This window comes from Toxorhynchites rutilus, chromosome 3, assembly GCF_029784135.1.
Source record: "Toxorhynchites rutilus septentrionalis strain SRP chromosome 3, ASM2978413v1, whole genome shotgun sequence".
NCBI lineage: Eukaryota > Metazoa > Arthropoda > Insecta > Diptera > Culicidae > Toxorhynchites > Toxorhynchites rutilus.
In genome coordinates, this window is record NC_073746.1 from 268,448,466 (window position 1) to 268,470,253 (window position 21,788).

The 21,788-nt window shown below is 39.4% G+C and overlaps 2 protein-coding genes and 1 long non-coding RNA gene across 3 annotated transcripts in view; 2 read left to right on the forward strand and 1 right to left on the reverse strand.

Annotated features, from left to right (window-relative positions):
• Nucleotides 1-135: 135 nt before the first annotated feature.
• On the reverse strand, nt 136-1,602 carry LOC129776271 (uncharacterized). The gene is made up of 3 exons (XR_008743073.1): nt 1,224-1,602; nt 634-1,136; nt 136-577 (listed from the first exon to the last, which is right to left on the reverse strand). It is a non-coding gene; the product is annotated as an uncharacterized LOC129776271 (long non-coding RNA).
• On the forward strand, nt 986-3,262 carry LOC129776267 (glycosylated lysosomal membrane protein-like). Its single transcript, XM_055781815.1, has 5 exons — nt 986-1,621; nt 1,724-1,990; nt 2,061-2,222; nt 2,287-2,560; nt 2,659-3,262. Exons 1-5 carry the CDS (start codon nt 1,532-1,534, stop codon nt 3,057-3,059), a joined length of 1,194 nt encoding a protein of 397 aa, XP_055637790.1. The 5' UTR covers nt 986-1,531; the 3' UTR covers nt 3,060-3,262.
• A 292-nt stretch (nt 3,263-3,554) lies between these two features.
• The window catches only part of LOC129774206 (uncharacterized), a 30,308-nt gene continuing 12,074 nt past the window's right edge, over nt 3,555-21,788 (forward strand). The window contains exons 1-4 of the mRNA XM_055777913.1: nt 3,555-3,710; nt 3,799-3,966; nt 10,486-10,597; nt 10,658-10,737. Coding sequence (XP_055633888.1) covers nt 3,639-3,710; nt 3,799-3,966; nt 10,486-10,597; nt 10,658-10,737 — 432 coding nt within the window. The 5' untranslated portion in view covers nt 3,555-3,638. The remainder of the gene's footprint in view (nt 3,711-3,798; nt 3,967-10,485; nt 10,598-10,657; nt 10,738-21,788) is intronic.

Genomic DNA, 21,788 nt, shown 5'->3' on the forward strand with positions numbered 1-21,788 from the left:
CACTGGATACTTCAACTAGAGCGCTGACTGGCATCGTCTAAATCAGCCTTAAATAACCGAAATAACCCTAATGACAAAAGCAGGGATGCCAGATATGTGTAAATTGAATATAATTTTGTTTTATTATTTTCTTCGATGTTTTTTCAATTTGCAAGAATTTCCAAGTAATATGTAAGAAGAGAAAAATGAGTGTAGTCACATATTCAAAATTATAAAAGGATAAAATTGAGTATGATCTCACAGGGTACGTTTATGACAAGGTAGTCTGGAATCACTAGTGCATCAGTAATAGTGAGGCTGTGACGTGTTAGCTTTGCAAGTATCATGGGACTGTATTATAAGTTTGCCTAAATTAATGTATTTCTATGGTATTTTAGCTTAATGTATATATTTATTCATTGCAGCGTAAAGATAATCCAATCAGGTTTTCTTTCTAATTAAAACCTAGGGGAAGTTGCTACGGATGTTTTTAATGGGTTCAGCTCCTGCTTTGTGTCAATCAAGACATTTCGACGAACATTCCGGTTTTAATTTCCCGAGGCATGAGAATCGTTTGCCTTTCTGACAGTAGGAGCAACTAAAAATAAACTATTTTGTGTACTAATTGTAGAATCGGGATTTGTTTCAATTTACCTGTTCGTATCAGTTTTCGACGACATTGTACATCCCAGTCATCGATAGCACAGCAGCACAGGAACAACACATCCTGAGCACTAGTTCCGTTGTTTCAACTTTAATGGTTCACTAACTCTACTATCTCACTTATTATTGACGTATTTTCAAAAAAGGTAACAAAAAAGGTAAACACAAACACTTGTTATGAATTGCTTTGCGATCGCAGCTTTCCGTCAAAGTTAAGATGTCATAATTGAGAGTTTATAAGTGAATCGTGTCGTTACACACTTCGAGTCCAGTTTACCTTGTCATAAACGTACCCTGGTGATGGAGTGATTCTTGCTAGTATTACTGATAATGTTAATGCTACTGATCGTGTAAGGACCGCTTTAGGCTTTTATAAACATTTAGTCCAACATTTTAAATGCAGTGGATTGGAAAATTGTCTATCGTTGAATAAGATTCATTCATTCTATATTTTCTTTCTGCACTTCAACCATAATCAAATGAGCCTAAGTATTCTGAAACGCATAAATAAATAAGAACAAGCATCTCAGAATTCATCAAACATTGATCATAAATTGAATTATGATTTATTACTATTTTACCTTAAAATGATTGTGAAAACATGTGGAGACTTTTTCGTGCTGTGTATAGATGTTGAAAAAAAATCATCTGGCATCACCAGTCAGGAGAGAACCGAGGTCATAACAGAAACACAATCAAACAGCGCAAAGGCTTCGTGACGAACGGGAGCTTCGAGGAAGGTTGATTGTACGAGAAGCGATAAGCGCCTTTGTTGTGTTTCGCGTTTGTTTTTATTCCGTCTTATCACCCAAAATACCGCATAAAAATTCTAAAGTGGGTCGTTCAACGTATGTCGTCATAGTGGGAGGATTTACGGAGCATAATCGCAATGTTTACGTTAGTGAAATTCATTGTTCTATTTGTGGCTTCGGTGAGAACTGGATGGTGTTTGCGCGAATCCAACAGCCTGGAACGGAAGGTTCGTATTACATGACTAATATGTTATGGTTTCGTAACAGTCATAATATCATGAAAGAAAGGGCGATGATGAATATATCTCAATGTTTAAATTTACTCACAGCTTACAGCTTACTTGAATCCTGGATGTCCGGAGAATATCTGTTTGGGGAATAGCACCGATGTTACGTTGATTCACATTAGGGCCGACTCAGCGATAGACACGATTCATTATGTTTGGGATTTCACCGGAAAACCGACCATTTTGGTGGCTCTGACCAGTAAAAATGCTTCTCTCGTTATTCATTGGGATGACTTCTTCGCTGATAAATCAGAATCGGTTCAGTTCACTGAACAGCCAAAGTACACATTCATGACAATCATCAATAGGGTGAGTTTCGCTTGTTCATTCAGTCACTTTCAACGAACTTAAATTTTAATTGTATCTTAAAAAACTGCAGATTTTCCAATTTGATGATCCGGAGGATAAAGGAACTTTCGCCAACAATTCAGCAGTGTTTGTGTATGATCCTTATCAATTTGTATGGAATCGAACGTTGCTATGGTATAACGAGAAGGATGTGATTGCGGCCTTGAATGCTGGCAACGATTTTCTCGTCAAGGTTGTTCGATTGGATAAAACTTTTTGGCTTTGCTGAAAGCAATAACGTTTATTTTTCTTTGTAGCTCAATGCCTATTCGACACGAGACCACGGAATAGAGTATCCGCATCTGCTGCACTCTTCCAATGCAACCCAGATCGATATAGTGTTTAATAATGTCAGTTCGAAATTTGAACGCCCAAGGTTTGCCATCGAACTACTGTTTGTGGTATCAGAGCAGGCAGTGACCGGAACAGACTTTGAGATTACCAAACGAAAAAATCTGGACGACGAACATACACCTGGCATTTTTGAAATTATCGATGTGCTGTCACCGGGTGCTTTCAAATTTTCCGCTGGTGAGTGAAATGCGTTGAAACTTATCAAAGCTACAGCCGGATATCATTTACCTTCCATCCTAGTTCTTTCTATTTGATGGTTTTGTGTTCTTACGCAGGTGGTTACATCGAGTATCGTCCAGTGTCATACACCCAGCCAGAGCGAGATGTGTCCACCTCAACGGAAACCCACCAGAGCGAACCGACGGCGATCTTGTCCCCATCGGAGAAATTGAACACAACGCTGGCCTACGCAATTTACGGCCAGCGGTTGGATACCCTGCTGGTTCAGGGAATGAACATTTCGTTTGGTTTCAGCGGCGATGGTTTCTACAGCAAAACGAACTACACAACGATGACATTCCAGGTGGGCTATGGATTTCCTCCGATCGAAGAGCTGTCCGCTTTTGTTCTGATTGTGGCCGGCATCGGGATAGGTGTGCCGCTCATAATGCTCGTTATCGGTGGACTGTACGTTTTCATCAGGAAGCTAAGGAATCGCAGTGCAACACACGTTTGACTGATCTGATATCATTAGTGGTCCAACTTGGTCCAACCCTAGAACCAATTACGTCCGGAGAAAAATGAAATTGGATTATTTTAATCTTGTTTCATAAGTTGATAGTTGCAAGTAAGATAAATAGTATAATCATTATTTATAATAGGCAAATTGTTGAGGCGTACATATTGAAGATAATAAAGTTTAATTTTGTAGCAAAATCATCAATGAATATTTTATTCATGTTGTGTGCTGATTTCCAAATCATGAATGAATCATTTGTACCGACATTCATGTCGATGCGACAACGAAATGTTACTTCACTTATGTCAACAGATCCGGACGGTTTCCACAAATAACCATTATTCGCTGGTCATATAGCATAGCCCCGTCATTAGATGCAAATGCTTACGATCGAATCAGTTTCCTGCCAATTGCAGTGATAAGTACAGTTATTGAACATGCATCTGTGTAACGCAGTGTGGTTATTGAGGATGTTATTTTTTGGGGATTTTGTATAAAAGAAACGCATCAACTTGATGAAACAATAGTTTAATTCATTTAGTCGGATCTAGCATCTTACAAAAGCTGGCTGAAAACATGTGCTTGCGACGGATTCTGCCCTTTGCGACATTTATCCTCGCGTGTTTAGTTAACGACGTGGTCGAAAGTGTAAATATTTACCGAATTGTATAACTTTATTTTTTGTGCAGAATTATTGATTCTTTACTTTTTCTACAATAATTGATTCCGTATATAGAAAGCCACAATGGAGCAAATGACCAAGGCAAGTGAAATGATGCGAACGGTGTGTGTGGGCAAAACTAAGCCGCCCGTTGAGTTGATCGATGGTCTCGGTCGAGGTGAATTTCCCGATTACAAAGAGTTAAAATGTTATGCTAATTGTGTGCTGGAAATGATGCAAGCGGTAAGTTTTTGACAAACGAGGATGGATGATTTCAATGAATGTGTAATCGTTACAAAGTTTGTCATTTTTCTCTGTGAAGCATTAAGTTTAAAAGACCGTGTTAGCGAAACATATTCCTGTCTGCACAACGGCAAGGGAGTACAAAAATACTCGCAGTTTGCATTTATTTGCAAAATTGATTCCCGCTCCTTGGATTTAAAATCTGTGTTAGGGAAACATATTTCAGTCGAAACAAAAAAAAACCCGATTTGCATGAATTTGTAATGCCAATTTCCCAAGACACCTTTGTTCTGAAGTCTGTTTTGGGGGAACACATTTCAGTCGGAACAAAAAATACCCCCGACTGCATTAATTTTTAATGCCAATTTCCCCACGCTCCATGGATTTGAAGTGAAGACAAAAATACCATCGACTTGCATGTATTTGCAATGCCAATTTCTCCAACGCTGTATGGTTTTGAAGTCTTTGTTAGGGAACATATTTCGGTGAGAACAAAAGTCACCTTACTTTCATGTTTTTGCAATTCCGATTTCCCCAAGGTTGATTGGTTTTGATGGTTGTGTTGGGGAAACCGTTAATAGGGCCAATCTAAACGAGGGCGTTTAGATAACGCTTCACATTTTACAGTTATTCAATTGTTCATCTAATGAAAAATAACGTTTTATTCATTGCGATAGATGCGTAGAAATATTCCTTATCATTTGATGCAAACATCTTTATGACCCAGTAAGAAATGTTCGAGTTATAAGCGTTTGAAATTTTTCATTTTTTCCTGCATGTTCTGTATTTAGGTTTTCATTTTACGTCTAACCGGAATATATGGGTTAGACGTAGTCCCACGTCAAAAATGTCACATTGTATACTGAGCTACACTTGCAACGCGTTTATTTCGTTTGTCGATACTGCTGTCATTTATTCGATGTCAAACAAATTTACAAATTTAAAAACCCTTTTTTACATCAACAAAAGAGCAAAATCTTCACGCATATTCACAAAAATGTATTATTAGGTATTACACCGACGGATCATACTGCCGTAGCGAAAGGGTTAAGAAATTTCTGTACCACCTTATTTTCCTCGATGAATTTTACCGTTTTGTCATTGTCCGAGAACGATGTTAATATTAAATATACCGGTATATTGATATCCATGGATGAAAAAACAAGGGATATTTCCTTTCAGAGCAGAACGAAAGACAGAATCAAGGCGCCTCTATATATACCAGGTGAAACAATCATATGAAATGCACTTTCAGCCATATTGGAATTGCTGTCGGTATTGTTTACAAACAGTTGCCGGCAGCTCTCTACAAACTGCCACGACGCTTATTCGAACAATGCCTACTATGTTCTGCTTTCGCGAATTTATGTGAAAAAGAAGGGATGATTTTGTAGAATTTCATTCTCATCTAGTTCCACTACACTACATCCACTACTCTCGCATGTGAAAATGCAATAATGGCGTATCCTAGCAATAACAAAACAAACAACCCCCGCTCCACAAACCGTAATCCCCTTCTTATTGAAGTGATGATGTTGCTTCACCTGTTATACATTTATACAAGCGCCTTGGACAGAATGAATGAAACAGAATGAGTGGCTTGCTGTGATTCAAGGCGCGTAGAAGTATATCCTAAGGTGGGCCAACTTGCTAAAACCACTCTTCAGCCATCTTGGAAGTCTACTGTGTTTTGTTTGTAAACAAAACACAATACGCTTGTGCCCAAGCTCGCTCGTGATCAGTCTGTCTCTTTCACACTTCAAGGAAAAAGTTCCCCTTCTGCTTTCTTCCGTACTGTTTTCATATACCGCTCCCCTAACCGACTTAGTGACGAAACGGCCTCACCTAGTACCATAGACCCGTCTTGCTGTGATTGTGAGGTTTGGAGTTGTTTCATTTTCGGTATCCCGAATGCAGAGGTATAATGGTCGAATGGTCTGGAATTCGGCTGAAAAGATTGATGTGAAATAGATATTTCCAAGCACTGACAAGGAGTGATAGTTCAACTGAGTGTAAAAAAAAAATTGCGGATCATTCAAATTGGCATTTATAATAGCGTTTATATTTTAAACATTGAGTCGTGACAATATTGTGTCCAAATATTGATGATAGAGGAAAATCTTTGCAACAGATGCGGTACTACCAGACAACCATAAAATATAATCAGTAAATTTCACGAATTGCTTACAACATATAAATTTGTTTTCCATTTTTGATAATATTTTGATTTTGCTTGATAATAACGAGTCGCAACTGGTAAGGATTATTTGTTTCACGCATTAATTATAACTCCTATAATCTATATAAATAGGAAATTGTTTTACTGATATTACTTTAAATCTCTGGCAATTCAGGAATGGACTTTAACTTCAACCGACAATGTCAAACCACACTCGTGGTGATTAGACTCTGCCAAAATCTACAAAATCGAACCCGACGATCCGAATCGCAGGGCAAGTGGTTAATATACAGCCAATCCATGCCAAACCGATATAGTGGTTCTCAGATTTTCGCCAAAAGTGGTAATTTTGTTCCTTATCACAAAACATCAGACTCGTATTTTTTCATTTGCTCATTTCCATTTTAGGGTGGTCCGAAAAATATTTTTTTCCGCTTTTCCCAAAAATGCCTTTTTTCAAAAATTCATAACTTTTGAACCAATGAACCGATTAAGATGATCGACATATAAAATTGAATCCAATGAGTCTTTTATTGAAAAATGTTGAACTAGCAAAAAACGGATTTTTTTTTGGTAATTATTGATTGTAGTCGTTTTTAATTGTTTTCATGGCTTTGGACTAAAGGGCGCTATATTTTTTTATATTTTTCTGAAAAGCTGAGATTTGTTTACATAACATATCTCGATATCAGAGATGCTATTTTTTTCGTTTTTGAGTTATGATTTTTCCAAGTTCATCGATGGTTCGAAAAAACAATTTTCCCCATTATTTTAACAAAAAATTCATATTGGCTTCAATTTGATATATCGATCATCAAACTCGGTTCAGTGGTTCAAAAGTTATGAATTTTTGAAAAAAGTCATTTTTGGGAAAAAGTGGAAAAATTTGATTTTTCGGACCACCCTAAAATAGGCACCCTAATAAAAAAAATATACTGGTCTAATGTTTTGCGATAAAGAACAAAATTACCACTTTTCACGAAAATCTGAGAACCAGTATATCGGTTTGGCATGGAATGTATAAAAGCTAATTGAAAAACAGGAAGTGGGTTATATCTATGGTATAACCGCAAGGGTGACGTAGGACTATGGTTGATTTAGAGATCATTTGTTTGAAATTGAATCTAAATCCATTCTAAATGAATGAATAAATGAATATTTGGGGGACTTCGAAAACGAGAGCGTTACGTTGGAGGCACAAGGTTTTATGCATCCAATATAGGATACGAAAAACCTTGTTCTGAAGAATAATCTTCAGAAGCTAACTTGCTAACTGTACTTGATTGACAAATCACAAACCCAAATGTATTATATGGATATTTTATGCATAGATAACATTAAAATAAACTCTTTCGCTTGAATGTAATTTTCAATTCCAAGGGGAACTGGCAGATTATTTTCCAGCAACAATTAGATATTTCCACATTTTCCTCGATACTGGAAGCCCACCAGTGGTTAATACTAACTCGATAACCATCTGTTAATAGTACTTGATTGAAAAATATTTGGTCACAGTGTTACATGGATGTATTTTTAAATTTCCAGAGGAACTGGCAGATTATTTTCCAGCAATGATTAGATCTTTCCGGAACTTTCTCGATGCTGAATGGCATCCAAACGGACAGAATTCTGCGCGTGTATGTGTCGATCCTTCGCCGTCCACCTCCTCCAGCACGTTAGGCAACGATGTTGTCTTGTCGATGTCCTCACGAAAAATGAATGTGTCTCACCACCAGAATAAAACTTAAGTATGCTTTTTGTGTGTGATTGAATCGAGAGAAGGTGTGGTTTACGATGGCAATTTGGAAGGCAAACTAGAGGGGAATGAACTCTTTGAGCTCGGAACTTTCGGCGACTGAGAAATAATCGATTGCGGGCGCATACAATATTGGATACGGAAATATCCTACTGATGGGGAAGAATAATCTTCAGAAGCTATCCTGTTAATTGCGATTGATTGAAAAATAACAAAACCAAATGTATTTGGTCACAGTGTTACATGGATAGAAAACATTCAAATAAACTCTTTCACATGAATGTATTTTTAAATTCCCAGAGGAACTGGCAGATTATTTTCAGTAACGATTAGATATTTCCACATTTTCCTCGATACTGGAAGCCCACCAGCGGTTTATACTAACTCGATAACCACCTGTTAATAGTACTTGATTGAAACATATTTGATCACAGTGTTACATGAATAGAAAACATTAAAATAAACTCTTTCACATGAATGTATTTTTAAATTCCCAGAGGAACTGGCAGATTATTTTCCAGAAATGATGAGATCTTTCCGGAACTTTCTCGATGCTGAATGGCATCCAAACGGAAAGAATTCCGCGCATGTATGTGTGTGTAGCGATGTCTTCCCGGGGAGCCGTTTGTGGCATCACTCTCCTCCTGATGGATTCCCTTCTGGCCTAGGGTGCACAAACAGGCTCTTGGTGACACCGTTCATCCGCGCTTTCATGATAAACGAAGAGCTTCACCACAACAGCGACAACATGCTCCAATCGCTGTTCAATTAGAACTGAGTGGATTTCCGAGCGGCGCTCGCTTATATACCGATTGGTGATTTCAATAGCCTGTTTTGAAAGCAATTTTAAGACTATTGAAACAAGTTTTTGGATCAAAAAGTAACAAGTATAGAACGCGTAGACATTTTATCTTTCGAATGAAGTGTTTATCATACCATTTCGTTCAGTTGTTTAGGAGCTATTAACGCTCAAAATCTCGGTCTCCGGCGTAACGCTTTCGTTTTCGAAACTTTGATTTTACACCCCGGTATAGAAATGAAAGACGTAGTCCTACGTCAAAAATCCTCTTTTCAACAAGACGAATGAATGTTCAGAAGGGCACTAACTAATCTCTGGTGAAAAGCAATTCAAGGCATGGGTTTTCAAATAAACCGTAGTACTAAAATTATGCCCATTAGGAAAAAATCAGGGGGTCTCCGTAGCCACATTGGTTGCGTGTTCGCTTAGTAAGCGATCGATCGTGAGTTCAAAACTCAGGGCCCCCATTGACCATCTTTGTGTTGTTACGGAATAACTACGTCCACGCTACAATCATCAGCAATGGAGATCGATCCACGGTCGAAATAAGATCGATTCATCCATACAACTGCTCTGCTCTGCAGAAATATCGGGCTGCTGTTCTATAAATAACTCAACAATAGATCAACGACTGTCTCCGCTGTCCAGTCTTAACTGTGGATAATGGAAGAACAGATAGAAAACTCTTTCGCCTAAATGGCTACTGTGTAAATATGTACCATTTGCAATGGTATAGAAGGGAATACTCTAACGCCGAAAAATGGCAACTGTGTAATGTGCTAATTATAGATATGATTAATATGTGACATGTACACGATTAAAATTCGGCTCTGTTACTGCTAAAATGCTAATGAGTCTAAAATAAACAAAAGGGATAAAAAAAAAAGAAAAAATCTAATTTGAACACCATAGAAAACTTACGACCTATCAGTATCCGTTTTGCTACATCAAAAGTATTTGAGAACATTATAAACAGAAAAAACTTGTTACACCAGTTTCAATCTGGTTATCACACGAAGCAAAGTACAAAAACAACTATGCTTAAAATTGTTGACGATATAGGACTAGTGCTCGAGAGGGGTCGTCCTGTTATTCTTATTCTGTTAGATTTTCCAGAAGCGTTTGATACAGTGTCGCATGAAATGTTATGCTGGAAGCTTATGCGATTACACACGATTCGTCCAACGTTTCACTCGAATGTTAGACTCAAACATTTGACTCGATGAATCGACAAATGTTGTGACGAATGTGCTGCTACACGGTGAAGTGTTATCGAATCGTTGACCGCCGAACGCCTGTTTCATCACCGTACTATTGTGAAGTTTTGGACCGATTACGAACCGCGATTAAGAACAAAACGCCAGGTTTATTGACGAAAGGAGTGTTCCTTATCCACGATAATGCGCGGCTTGCAGAGAGGTTGTATAAAGCATTTCAACTAGAAGCTATCAGTAGTTGTTCAAATAATTTGATTTCTTTGTTTTGAGCAGCGCCTAATCTAATTCATTTTAACAATGTAACATTAGAAGACAGAAGTCGTAAATAATGAAATATAAATGTTGAATAAATTATAAATAAATAATAGTACAACAGGGCATTATTATAAATATTTTTTCTTCATACCCAGAATACGGCACAAATTGATAAAAAGACGGGACAATCCAGAATAGTCGAAAAAACGGTACTGTCCCGTTGAGAACGTTATGAGGATGTATCTCCTCTTCAAATAGGTCTCGGGCATCACTCCATGCATTAATCCTGTAAGCTTTGCTTTTATTTGAACAGATTCGCAAGGGCAAGGTGAACGCAGATGGTGCCATTAAACAGGTCGAAATGCTCATACCACCGGAGATTGGCGAACCAACAAAAAAGGCTTTTGACATATGCCGGGACTCTGGTAGGTCTTCATGATCGAGATAACAGTTGTGTACTCATGTATGTTCTCCTTTCCCCCTAGCCGATGGTATCAAGAACAACTGTGAAGCCGCTTATGCCCTGCTGAAATGTCTCCACAAAAACAACCCAAAGTATTTCTTCGCATGAGTTTCCCACACAGATAAGACTCGGATAAATTTGCTAGTGGTCCTGCATGTATTTAGCCAGGCAACTTATTGTTAGAAAATAAGTAAATAAAGCAAGTGAACAAAAGAAAATGCGATGTTTCATGTACAGTTCTCGCTCACTAACTGGTCTTGGTTTAATTGGTCTGCTTTTTAACTGGGCGAACGTTAACTGGTTCTTTGACCAGTTAAGAAGCAGAATTTCGTAAACAATCGACGCCATATTCAAATGGATGATTTTCTGTGAGGGGCATTCGAATGTAATTTAAAATGATATGAAAATTTTATTTTTAATTATTTTCGCATGACAAAAACATTGATTAAATTACAGAAAAATAATTTACTCAAATTATATTTCATAACTGTTGTCGCACTCAATGCGAAACTTCCATTGGAATCCTTTTGTTTATCCAATTTCATGATCAACGTGAATCAAACAATTCATTATAGTTCCCCACGATTTTATTTGACGTTTTACATGCCAGACCAGTTAAAACGCGAATGTGGATAACTAGTCTTCCCTTTTCGCCCAGTTAGCGAACAGTATATCATACTAGCTAACCCGGCAAACTTCGTCCCGCCCATTTACTTGATTAATTCTCGAGTAATGCAGAAATTTGTGTTTTATTTGTATGGCAGCCACCCCTAAGAGAGGGGGGAGGGGTATCTAACCACCATAGAAACATTCATTGCACCCTAAAGTTTCCATATGCCTAATTTGGTTTAATTTGCTTGATTAATTCTCGGGTAATGCAAAAATTTGTGTTTCAATTGTACGGCAGCCCCCTCTAAGAGAGGGGGAAGGAGTATCTTAACACCATAGAAACATTTATTGCATCCTAAAACCTCCACATGCCAAATTTGGTTTCATTTGCTTGATTAATTCTCGAGTAATGCAGAAATTTGTGTTTCATTTGTATGGCAGCCCCCCCTTTGAGTGGGGGAAGGACTGTCTAACCATCATAGAAACATTTATTGCACCCTAAAACTTTCACATGCCAACTTTGGTTTCGTTTGCTTGGTTAATTTCCGAGTAATGCAGAAATTTGTGTTTCATTTGTATGGCAGCCCCCCCTTAGAGAGGGGGGAGGGGTCTAAAAATATCACGAAAACCTTCCCCGGCCCCAAAAACCCCTACATACCAATTTTCATGTCGATCGGTTCAGTAGTATCCGAGTCTATAAGAATCAGACAGACAGACAGACATCACTCCATTTATATATATATATATAGATAGATAGATAGATAGATAGATAGAGAGCGGTCCGATAAGTACATAGCCTCATCGCCCGATGGTGTGTGTGAGAGATTACTTATCGTGTAGTACATTCTCGAAAACGGCTACTGTCAAAATTTCAGCCGAATCAGACACGTAGTTTTGATTTGACCGTGTGCGGAAGCGGGCGGGTCCGCGAATTTTAGAAAAATGGAAAGAATGGAAATTCCACCGTCACCACGGCCCACCGTATTCTCCAGATCTGACCCCGTGCGACTTTTTTTTTGTTTCCAAACTTGAAAAAGTCACTCGCAGGGCAGAAATTTGAGTCGAATGAGAAGGTCATCGCCGCCACGAAGGCCTACTTTGCAGACCTCGAGAAAATGTTTTTTTTCAGATAGATTAAAGAAGTTGGAGCATCGCTGGGTTAAGTGTATCGAGCTAAAATGAGACTGTGTTGAGAAATAAATCGCCACTTTTCCAAAATTTTTGTTTTTTCTTTGTAGCCTAAGTACTTATCGGACTGCCCTCGAATGTGGCGTTTTTTTAGTGTTCATACAGTGGTCGACGCACTCTATATTCCGTCATTTTTGGGGGAAATAAAATAATTCATTACTCATTTTTACTCTTGAAGGATATATTTTATTAATTTTTATAAAATTCATCCATCAAAACGTACGATTTCTCGATGAGTTTGAAAATGGTGACCCGAAAACGACACCTAGTGGTCGGATCGGAATTGTTTTGACAGCAGTTTGTTTTGAATTGTTTCCTCTTGCATTGCTGAATAGTTAGTTGCAGTTCAAAAATCGCGAAGTTTTTGGAATTGGCTAAATCAACCGTGTGCATTCTCAAACATTTCCCTGAGCGACATACTATCGATCGGGAGAATCATGGCAAGCGTCGTAGCTGAACTAAGAATCGTAAGTTGTATCTGAAGGTGTTGAGAGCGATTATGGCAAACCCAGTGCCTGTAAAATTTGGCAACTGGAGAAGTACTACAGTAGTACGGAGACAACGCAGTGGATTTCTTCGAAATGAACAAAAAAAGGATGAAAATTCCGCCCAATTGAAAAATACTGGGCTATTCGCGATGACAGTGGTACGTTGTCGACGTATAGTGACGACATTCAATTATTAGCCATAATTTGGTTCCAAACTCGATAGTGTAATCTCTACCAGATTAGAAGACACGAAGCCGATTTTAAAATAAACCCCTATTGAACTGACAGGAGCCAACATATCGAGTTCCCCACTAACATTTTCTCTTTGTTTCGAATTCCATTTAGTCGGCGTTACCGGGCGGCCAAGGCCGATTGGCGTAATGTGGACGCGTCTCAACGTAACAAAGAGTGGACAACGATATTCGATGCATGAATATTCCATTGGGAGAATCGCACGAAACAAAATAACGAATGAAACAAAATCGGCTCACTCTGCGTACATGTATGATTCTATTTGCTCTTCTATTCACTCCCTTGTTAGTACTCAAGCCTTGTATCTATCAGCAATCTATATGTTGAACGTATAAAATTCAACATTTTAAAAATTCCGTTTTTTCAGATATAGGGTTGGGCAAAAAAATTTTTGTCGTATTTCTGATCGAAATTTGACGCATGACGAAATTTAACATACTTAAAATTATCCAATTTAAGTCAAATATGCGCCGTTTTGTTCGCAAACTTGTTGCCATTTAGAAGGCAACTTCATTTCCAAAACCTTCCTGGCCGTCAATCCGGGCTTGGCGATAGTTTGGGCCGGCTCACCGCGCTTCGACCACGACTTTTTTTGCTTTAGGTTGTCGTACGTGATCCACTTTTCATCACCAGTCACCATCTTCTTCAAAAATGGGTCGAGTTCGATCCGTTTCAGCAGTGCATCGCAGGCGTTGATTCGGTCTAAAAGATTTTTTTGCGTCAACTCGTGTGGCACCCATACATCCAGCTTATATGGAATCCAATCTTCTGCAAATGGTTCCAAACTGTTTTATGGTCTATACCCAGTTCCTGGCCAATCGAGCGAATGCTCACATGCCGGTCTACTTCGATGATTTCAAAGATTTCATCGGTTTCCACGACGATTGGCCTACCAGTACGGGGTGTATCTTCGACAGCCACTACACCAGAACGAAATCGATCAAACCAACGCTGTGCTCTGCGAATCGTCACAGTATCGGATCCATAAACTACACGAATTTTTTCGGCCGCTTTCGTTGCAGTTTTACCTCCCATGTAGTAAAACGTAAAATATGGCGAATTTCTTGTTTGGTGGACTCCATCTTTGACGCGCTATAACTTGAGACTGAAAAGGACAATCACAACACTGTCAAAACGACACTTGTACGAGGGTCACTATTTATATTTCGGGAATTGGCAACACCGATGTCATGTGAGTCCATCTGACGGTTCCATCGTAAAGTTTGACATTTTTGACGATATACGTACTCAGAACATTTTGTCATACGGACGCTATTTGTTTATTTTATATTTAGTTGAAAGTTTGGTCTCGGCAAAAAAAAAATGGAACTGAATCGTGAACATTTTCGTGCGATGATTTTTTACGACTTTCGACGTGGATTATCACAACAAGAGTGCGTCAATCAACTTAATTTGGCTTTTGGCGATGAAGCTCCATCAAAAACCACAGTGTATCGCTGGTGTAGTGAATTCAATCGTGTTCGTAGTTCGCCGTCCGACGAGTTTCGTGAAGGTTGTCCAAAATCGACTGTAGTGCCAGAAAATATCGATGCTGTGCACGAAATGATTAAGCAAGATCGTCATGTAACCTATTGTGAGATTGAGGCATCCCTAAGCATTAGTTCCACCAGCATATATGCGAATTTACATGAACACTTAGTTGTGCGAAAATTATGTTCACGTTGGATCCCACATAATTTGACAATTGCTCAAAAAAAAAGGCTCGTGTCGATTGGAATAAATGCTTTGAAAATTGGTTTAAGCGCATATAACCGTATGGCTCGATGCGAAAAGTACAACACAAGATATGTTTAAGTGTTGCCATATATTGACGATATACGACATTTCTTTTTCCCCAACCCGATACTTGATGAAACCGCACGTAAAAAATGCACCCAATATAATAACAATGAATTTTTTATGTTCTCCCATATTATTTATTGTTTTCTTCAATATATTTCAACTGACAATGAAAGTTGTCTCGAATTCAGAATAACTGTGCTGTTCGAAAAGAAAATTATTATATAAGAACAAAAAGTGCGTTGTGTATTTCAATTGTTTATTTTGTCTGAGCATCAATTCATTTAATACATCACACATGCATAGTCATATGGTTAAAGCAACTGAAAATTATTTTAGGCCCCTAAAAGCCCTCTCCACGGATACCTGAATAGAAGGGGCTGCTAAAACTACCATCGCTAAACGATATAGTATTCGTGAAGTAATTCTCTGCTATTTCCAATACCTAAATGAATCGAATTGAGCAGTTGAGGAAAAGTTTTCCAATCTATTCTCCCACCCTCTAGCTTTTTTTCGAAAGACAAATGAGAGAATGCAAAATTCTCTGAGATTAGAAAATTTCGATGCGATTTTCCACATACCTGACTGACAGTGAAACATTTTTTTTCCAATTCATTTATTTGTAAGGCTCAATCACATGAGCTTTGCGGAGCCGCTAATTCAAGGTTTGTTTATACAAAGTTTCAACTAATTGCTATGTTTAGTAGGATTCGACCGAATACTCGCTAATACTATTTTTGTGGGACAGGACAGGTTAGGGATTAAGATAAGGAGCACCGTTGTCTCAACATAGGGTTTCAACACGCACTGTAGCATTGTGCATAATGACCAGGGATATAATCTAGTGTTCGACTAGCTGTCGAGGGTGGGCAACGGTGAGATGAGGGGACAAGACAAACAAACTAATAACGAAAAAGAAAAACACAAAAGCATTAAATTTTTATACTAGACCGTTTCACAAACATACAGATCAACTGCATATAGCAGATGTCGCGAGTTCCCAACACGTCTCTAACAGGAACATAGGGTTGTTTTCCTTGGGCCTCGAGGGAATTCAAAAGGTACTCTCTGGCTGCGTAATTATCCGTACATTGCCAAACTGCGTGATCGATGTCATCGTAACCGTTTCCACACCGACAGACATTGCTTTGAACAAGATTTATTCTGTGGAGATGCACATCTAGCGAGTAGTGGTTGGACATAAGTCTACTCATTACACGTATGAAGTCACGATTTACGTCCAAACCTTTGAACCACGCTCTCGAAGAAACATTTGTAATAATTGAATATAACCACCGCCCAAGACTTCCAGTGTCCCAATCGGATTGCCAACTCAAGAGGGAACTCTGGCGCAGTAATTGGAAAAATTCATCGTATGAAATCTGTCTATCAAACAATTCGCCTTTCTGGGCACCCACCTTTGCGAGAGTGTCCGCTTTCTCATTGGGGACCCATACAAAGGTTATCTTATAAGATCTTTCGATCAGTGCACTCATCTGCTGCCTCACTTTTGTGAGGAAATAAGATGGGTGCCTACTAGTTTTCATCGACTGAAGAGCCTCAAGCGAACTGAGACTATCCGAGAAAATGAAGTAATGGTCTGCAGGCTTGTTGGAGATCATCCCCAATGCTAAGTCGATTGCTGCCAACTCAGCAACATAAACGGAACAAGGTTCCTGCAGTTTGCGGAAGGCGCTCGAATTTTCATTGAAATATCGAAGCCAGTGGATCCATTGAGGCGAGACCATCAGTGAAGTATCTTTTCATGCCATTGACTTTTTGGTACTTTCGGTTAAAAATACGGGGAACGAAAGTTGGTCGAAGCTGATCTGAAATCCCAAGTATTGCTTGTGTCATCGACAGATCGTATTCAATTGAGGAACTGCTGATGGTGAATTGAGCACGGTCTGGAGTAAACGATGGAAGACAAATATCCGACGAAATATAGTGGTAATAAATTCTCATAAACCGAGATTGTATATTTAGATGAAGAATTTTTTCAAAGTTTTCAATCACAAGTGTGTTCGTGACTCCGCATTTCACCAGTATTCTGAGAGAAAGTTCCCAGAATCGGTTCTGTAGAGGAGTTACTCCTGCCAGAACCTCGAGGCTCATGTTATGCGTTGAGTGCATACAGCCGAGAGCTATACGCAGACAATGATATTGAATTCGTTCCAATTTTAGAAGGTGACTTTTAGCTGCTGAGAGAAAGCAGAAAGAACTCCAGAATAGATAGAATAGTTGTTTTATAAAGCGTTATGGAATCTCCCGGATGAGCTCCCCACCACGTGCCGCAAATCGAGCGGAGAAAGTTGACCCTCTTTTGACATTTTTGCTTCAAATACGTAATGTGGGTATTCCAAGTGTATTTTGAATCAAACCAGACACCAAGGTATTTGAAGGTCAATGATTGGGTAATGCTTCTGCCCAAAAGCTTAAGTTGTAATTGGGCTGGGAACCGCTTTCGAGTAAGCACTACCAGTTCTGTTTTCTGCGGCGAGAATTCGATCCCTAAGTTCCTTGCCCAAGAAGACAAGTTATCTAGGGAATTTTGCAATGGTCTCTGCAAGTTTTCGGAATGGGGACCTCTGACGGAAACCACACGATCATCTGCAAGTTGTCTTAGCGTGCATTGTTCTGCCAAACAAAGGTCAATATCTTTCACATAAAAATTATAAAGAAGGGGGCTGAGACATGAGCCTTGGGGTAGACCCATATAACTATTTCTGGAAGTTGTCAGTTGTCCAAGGGTGAAGTTCTTTCGCTTTTCTGACAACAAATTGTACAAGAAGTTATTCAAAATTCCAGGAAGTCCACATCTGTCCAAATTGTCTGACAGAATTTCTATGGAAACCGAATCAAAAGCTCCCTTAATATCCAAGAATACTGAAGCCAGTTGCTCCTTGTGCACAAAGGCCAGTTGAATATCTGTAGAAAGCAACGCTAGACAATGGTTTGTTCCTTTGCTCTTGCGAAACCCAAATTGTGAACCCCAAAAGTACTCCTCCATAAGAATCATTTCTATCCAGGCGAATAATGTTAAAATCGTGGAAGTTGAGTTCTGTATCAGAAGAAAGCCATGTTTCAGAAAGGGCGAATATATCACAGTCATAATTTTGAAGTAAAAATTTGAACGAGTCTAGTTTAGGCACTAGACTACGGCAGTTCCATTGTAGCACATTGATCATATCTCCTACTACGTTAGGTGAATTATCCATCGAAAGATATGATTGATGCAAGGAGGGCCATGAAACAGTCAATTGCTTAAGATAAGACTTCAGAGATGGACGCAAAGGAAGAAATAAGGCTTCTAAGGGGGTCTTGAATATTGAGGGTGTTTAATATAAAGTCCACAATGTCCGAAAAAGCTATCAATCCACGATTGGACGCGAATTTTCTGTGAGAAGATCGAGGGACATCCGTATAATCGTATAATCCTTACTGCAACCAGGAACTGGCTGAGAAGGAGTCTTCGGATCCGTTTTTTAACCATTACCCTTGGAATTAGACAATCTTCTGAGGATCATTTTAGCTTTCTTGCGGTGCATCATTGGTAAAGAGAGTTTTCTTTTTTGAGAATCATCCTTTGTCGAAGATTCTGGTGCAGCCGTAGTGTGATCCTCATCAGAATCAGAGTCCAAATCTTGAGTTGACAAAACCGAAAATTGGTTTTCATCATGAGCGGCTGATGCGGCCTTGAGCATTTCTGCATAAGTTCGCTTGGAGCGTCCTGTGATAGAACGCTTCACTTTTTCAGAGTGCTGTTTGTACCTTGGGCACTCCTGTAATGCGTGAGGATTCTCGCGGAACTTGTTGCCGCAATGGCTGGAAGAATGTCCCAAATTTTTACAGATGGTGCAATTGTAGACCCGCGGTACAAACAAGCGCACCGGAAAAAAAACACTATCTTCACTATCACATAGTTTGGGAGAACACAACCAGCGAAAGTTACCCGAAACGAGTGTGAAGGCTTATAGACTTTTTGGTTGTCTTCCAAAGATGCTGCATGTAGTTGCCTAACATCCAGAATCTTCACAAGAACACCAATTAGCGAGTTTTTAAAATAACCCGATGCTTTTTTCAATTCTTCAACACTCAGACTCGCATCGGAAACTACGCCTTCTATCTCCACATCTCGAGAAGGGATGTAAATGTGGTACTCCCTGTTGAAAATCTCGTGGTCAACAATCTTGTTCGCCACATCAAAAGTCGGTGCTTCTACACGCAGTTTGTCCGGTCTCTCTTAACGTATCAAGACATCCGGATACTTACGCAGCAAATCTCTTGAAATGTCAAGAGTTCTCAATGGTTTCCCTTTGGGCCGAAAGAAAACAACCCATGGTGCCTTTGAGGACTGTTGGTAATATCGCGTCCGCGCAACAATAGCATCAGCAGACGCCATAACGGTTGGCGTCGGAGCGCAACCGCCTATAAAGACAAAAAAAACTCACACACACACTCACACGCACACACTCGCGCAAAAACTCAACTTAAAACTAACTTAGAGTAAAAACTCAACTTAAACTAAAAATTAGCTCAAATAAAAAATCTTCTTGAAAAAAAAACAATAATTTCTTTAAGAAAAAAAAATAATAATGAAAATAAAAAAAAATCAGTCTGATGAGTCCGAACAACTCGAACAACCCTATTCGGAGAGCTATACAGCGCCGCACGCTATGGTATAAGCACAATAGCGTAACGGCAAAACCTATTCTTTTGTACTTCTCTGTTTGATGTTTGGTGAAGATACAGATGTGACGCTCAATGGAGCCAATCCACAGATCACCGGTCCAACGTCGCTGGAGAGGTGCTGCTTCCTCGCTGTTCTAGATGCTTTGGCACTTAACTTGTTTCTTAACCAAAAGGCGAAGGAAAAAAAAACGAACCAAAAATCACTTTGGTGGAGGAGAAAAAAAAACTTTCCAGCTTCGATATTGTAGCGGAGGACGGACAATGTGTGTCCGTCTCTTGCAAATAATCGACGAGGAATGACAGTATAACATATGATAATGAAGATAAATAATATAAGCATATAAGGGACCGGATACTTCACGTCTACCACCTAGGAGATAAGCGATGACGTCAATATATCTCCCACACCAAATTCCCGAAAAAGGTCCTGACGATCAGCGAAAAGGGAATATGCGAAACGCTGTTCTTTCCTTCGAGACTTGCGTGCAAGGGGATATACAGTACGAAGTGCTTATCGGAAGTTGCCGCGTTCATAAAGAAGTATCACGCGAAGGTGGATGTGGTTTTTTGGTCGGACCTAAAGGGTGTGGACAAAAAACCACATCCACAAATTCAGCGTTCCGGAGGAGATTCGCAAGCAGAAACTATCCAAGTTTGCCAAAAAGTACATGGTGTGGCAAGCGATCTGCTCTTGCGGAAAGCGGAGCGCCCCCTTCGTGATGACCGGCACGGTAAACGGGCAGGTTTACTTTAAGGAGTGCCTACAGAAGCGCTTACTACCACTATTGAAGCAGCACGAGGGCCCGACCATCTTCTGGCCGGATCTCGCTTTGTGCCATTATTCAAAGGACGTGTTGGAGTGGTACGAAGCCAACGGGGTCACCTTCGTGCCAAAGGAAATGAACCCGCCCAACGCGCCGGAGCTTCACCCAATAAAGAAATATTGGGCGATTATGAAGCAGGCCCTCCGGAAGAACCCAAAAGTTGTCAAATCGGAGGCGGACTTCAAGAGAAAATGGATTTCTGTTCAAAAAAAAACTACAACCTGACGTTGTACAGAACCTTATGGACGGGGTAAAGAGGAAAGTGCGAGCATACGGGCTTGGGCTCGAAGTATGAATAAAAAGAAAATGCCAAAAGTTGTTTAATAGTTTTTATTTTACTGTCTAAAATTTTCAAAAGGATCGGTCTACTGGGCGAATTTCTACAGCGTTTTTTCCGTGATGCAATTTGATGTGACACACCCTTTAGCCTCGGCCCATTATGCCAAGAGATTACTGGAGGAGATGGACCAACTGAAGATAAACGTTATATCAAAGACCGCCAACCATCCCTACGTCACCCAGCTGCGACCGATAGATTTTTGGGCGAATCTAAATCGAAGGAACTACTTTAAAAATTGCGTGGCCAAAACGGAGAAGCAACTAATCGCCAAGGCCACGAAAGAGCTTAAGAACATCCCATCCTTCCATTAGCCATGGCTAAGGTTCCGGCCAACTGCATTTGCGCAAAAGGCTTAATAAACGTAGGATTTAAGGAAAAAAATTTCCTATTCAATTATCTTCTGTAGTTTTTTTTATAACCATCCGAAATAAGTCCATTTACTTTAATGCATACGTTACATAAGTATGAAACCGGCGTTTTCCAACAAATGGTTCTAACTGTCAATGTAGACCATGTCGTCTGTTGAGCCTGGAAAGTTCGATTTGCGGTTAGCATTGATTTGATTACTACCATTTGAAGAAAACTGTGGCAGAATAGCATCGAATGCTTGTCAAAGCTTACGGTGAATATGCTCTTGGAAAAATCGTAGTGCTTTGAAAAGAAAAAACAAAAATTGTGTTTTTGACCTAAAAATCATGATTCCACATGAGCTGAACGAGATACAGCAGGTAAACCGAAAAATTACATATGATTGCTATTGACGGAAGACAAAGCGTTTCGCCAGGCTTCAGAAGCTCATAGTAAATCCCTGCGGATCGATAGTAGATTTCCTGAAAATCATTTCTCAACTGTTGTTTCCAGTGCCGACAAAAAACAAAAAATACAGAACATTTTCTTCTAAATCAGAAAAAATCTGAGACATATTGAAGGCGTACCAATTCTAAATTGGCATGGCTTTAC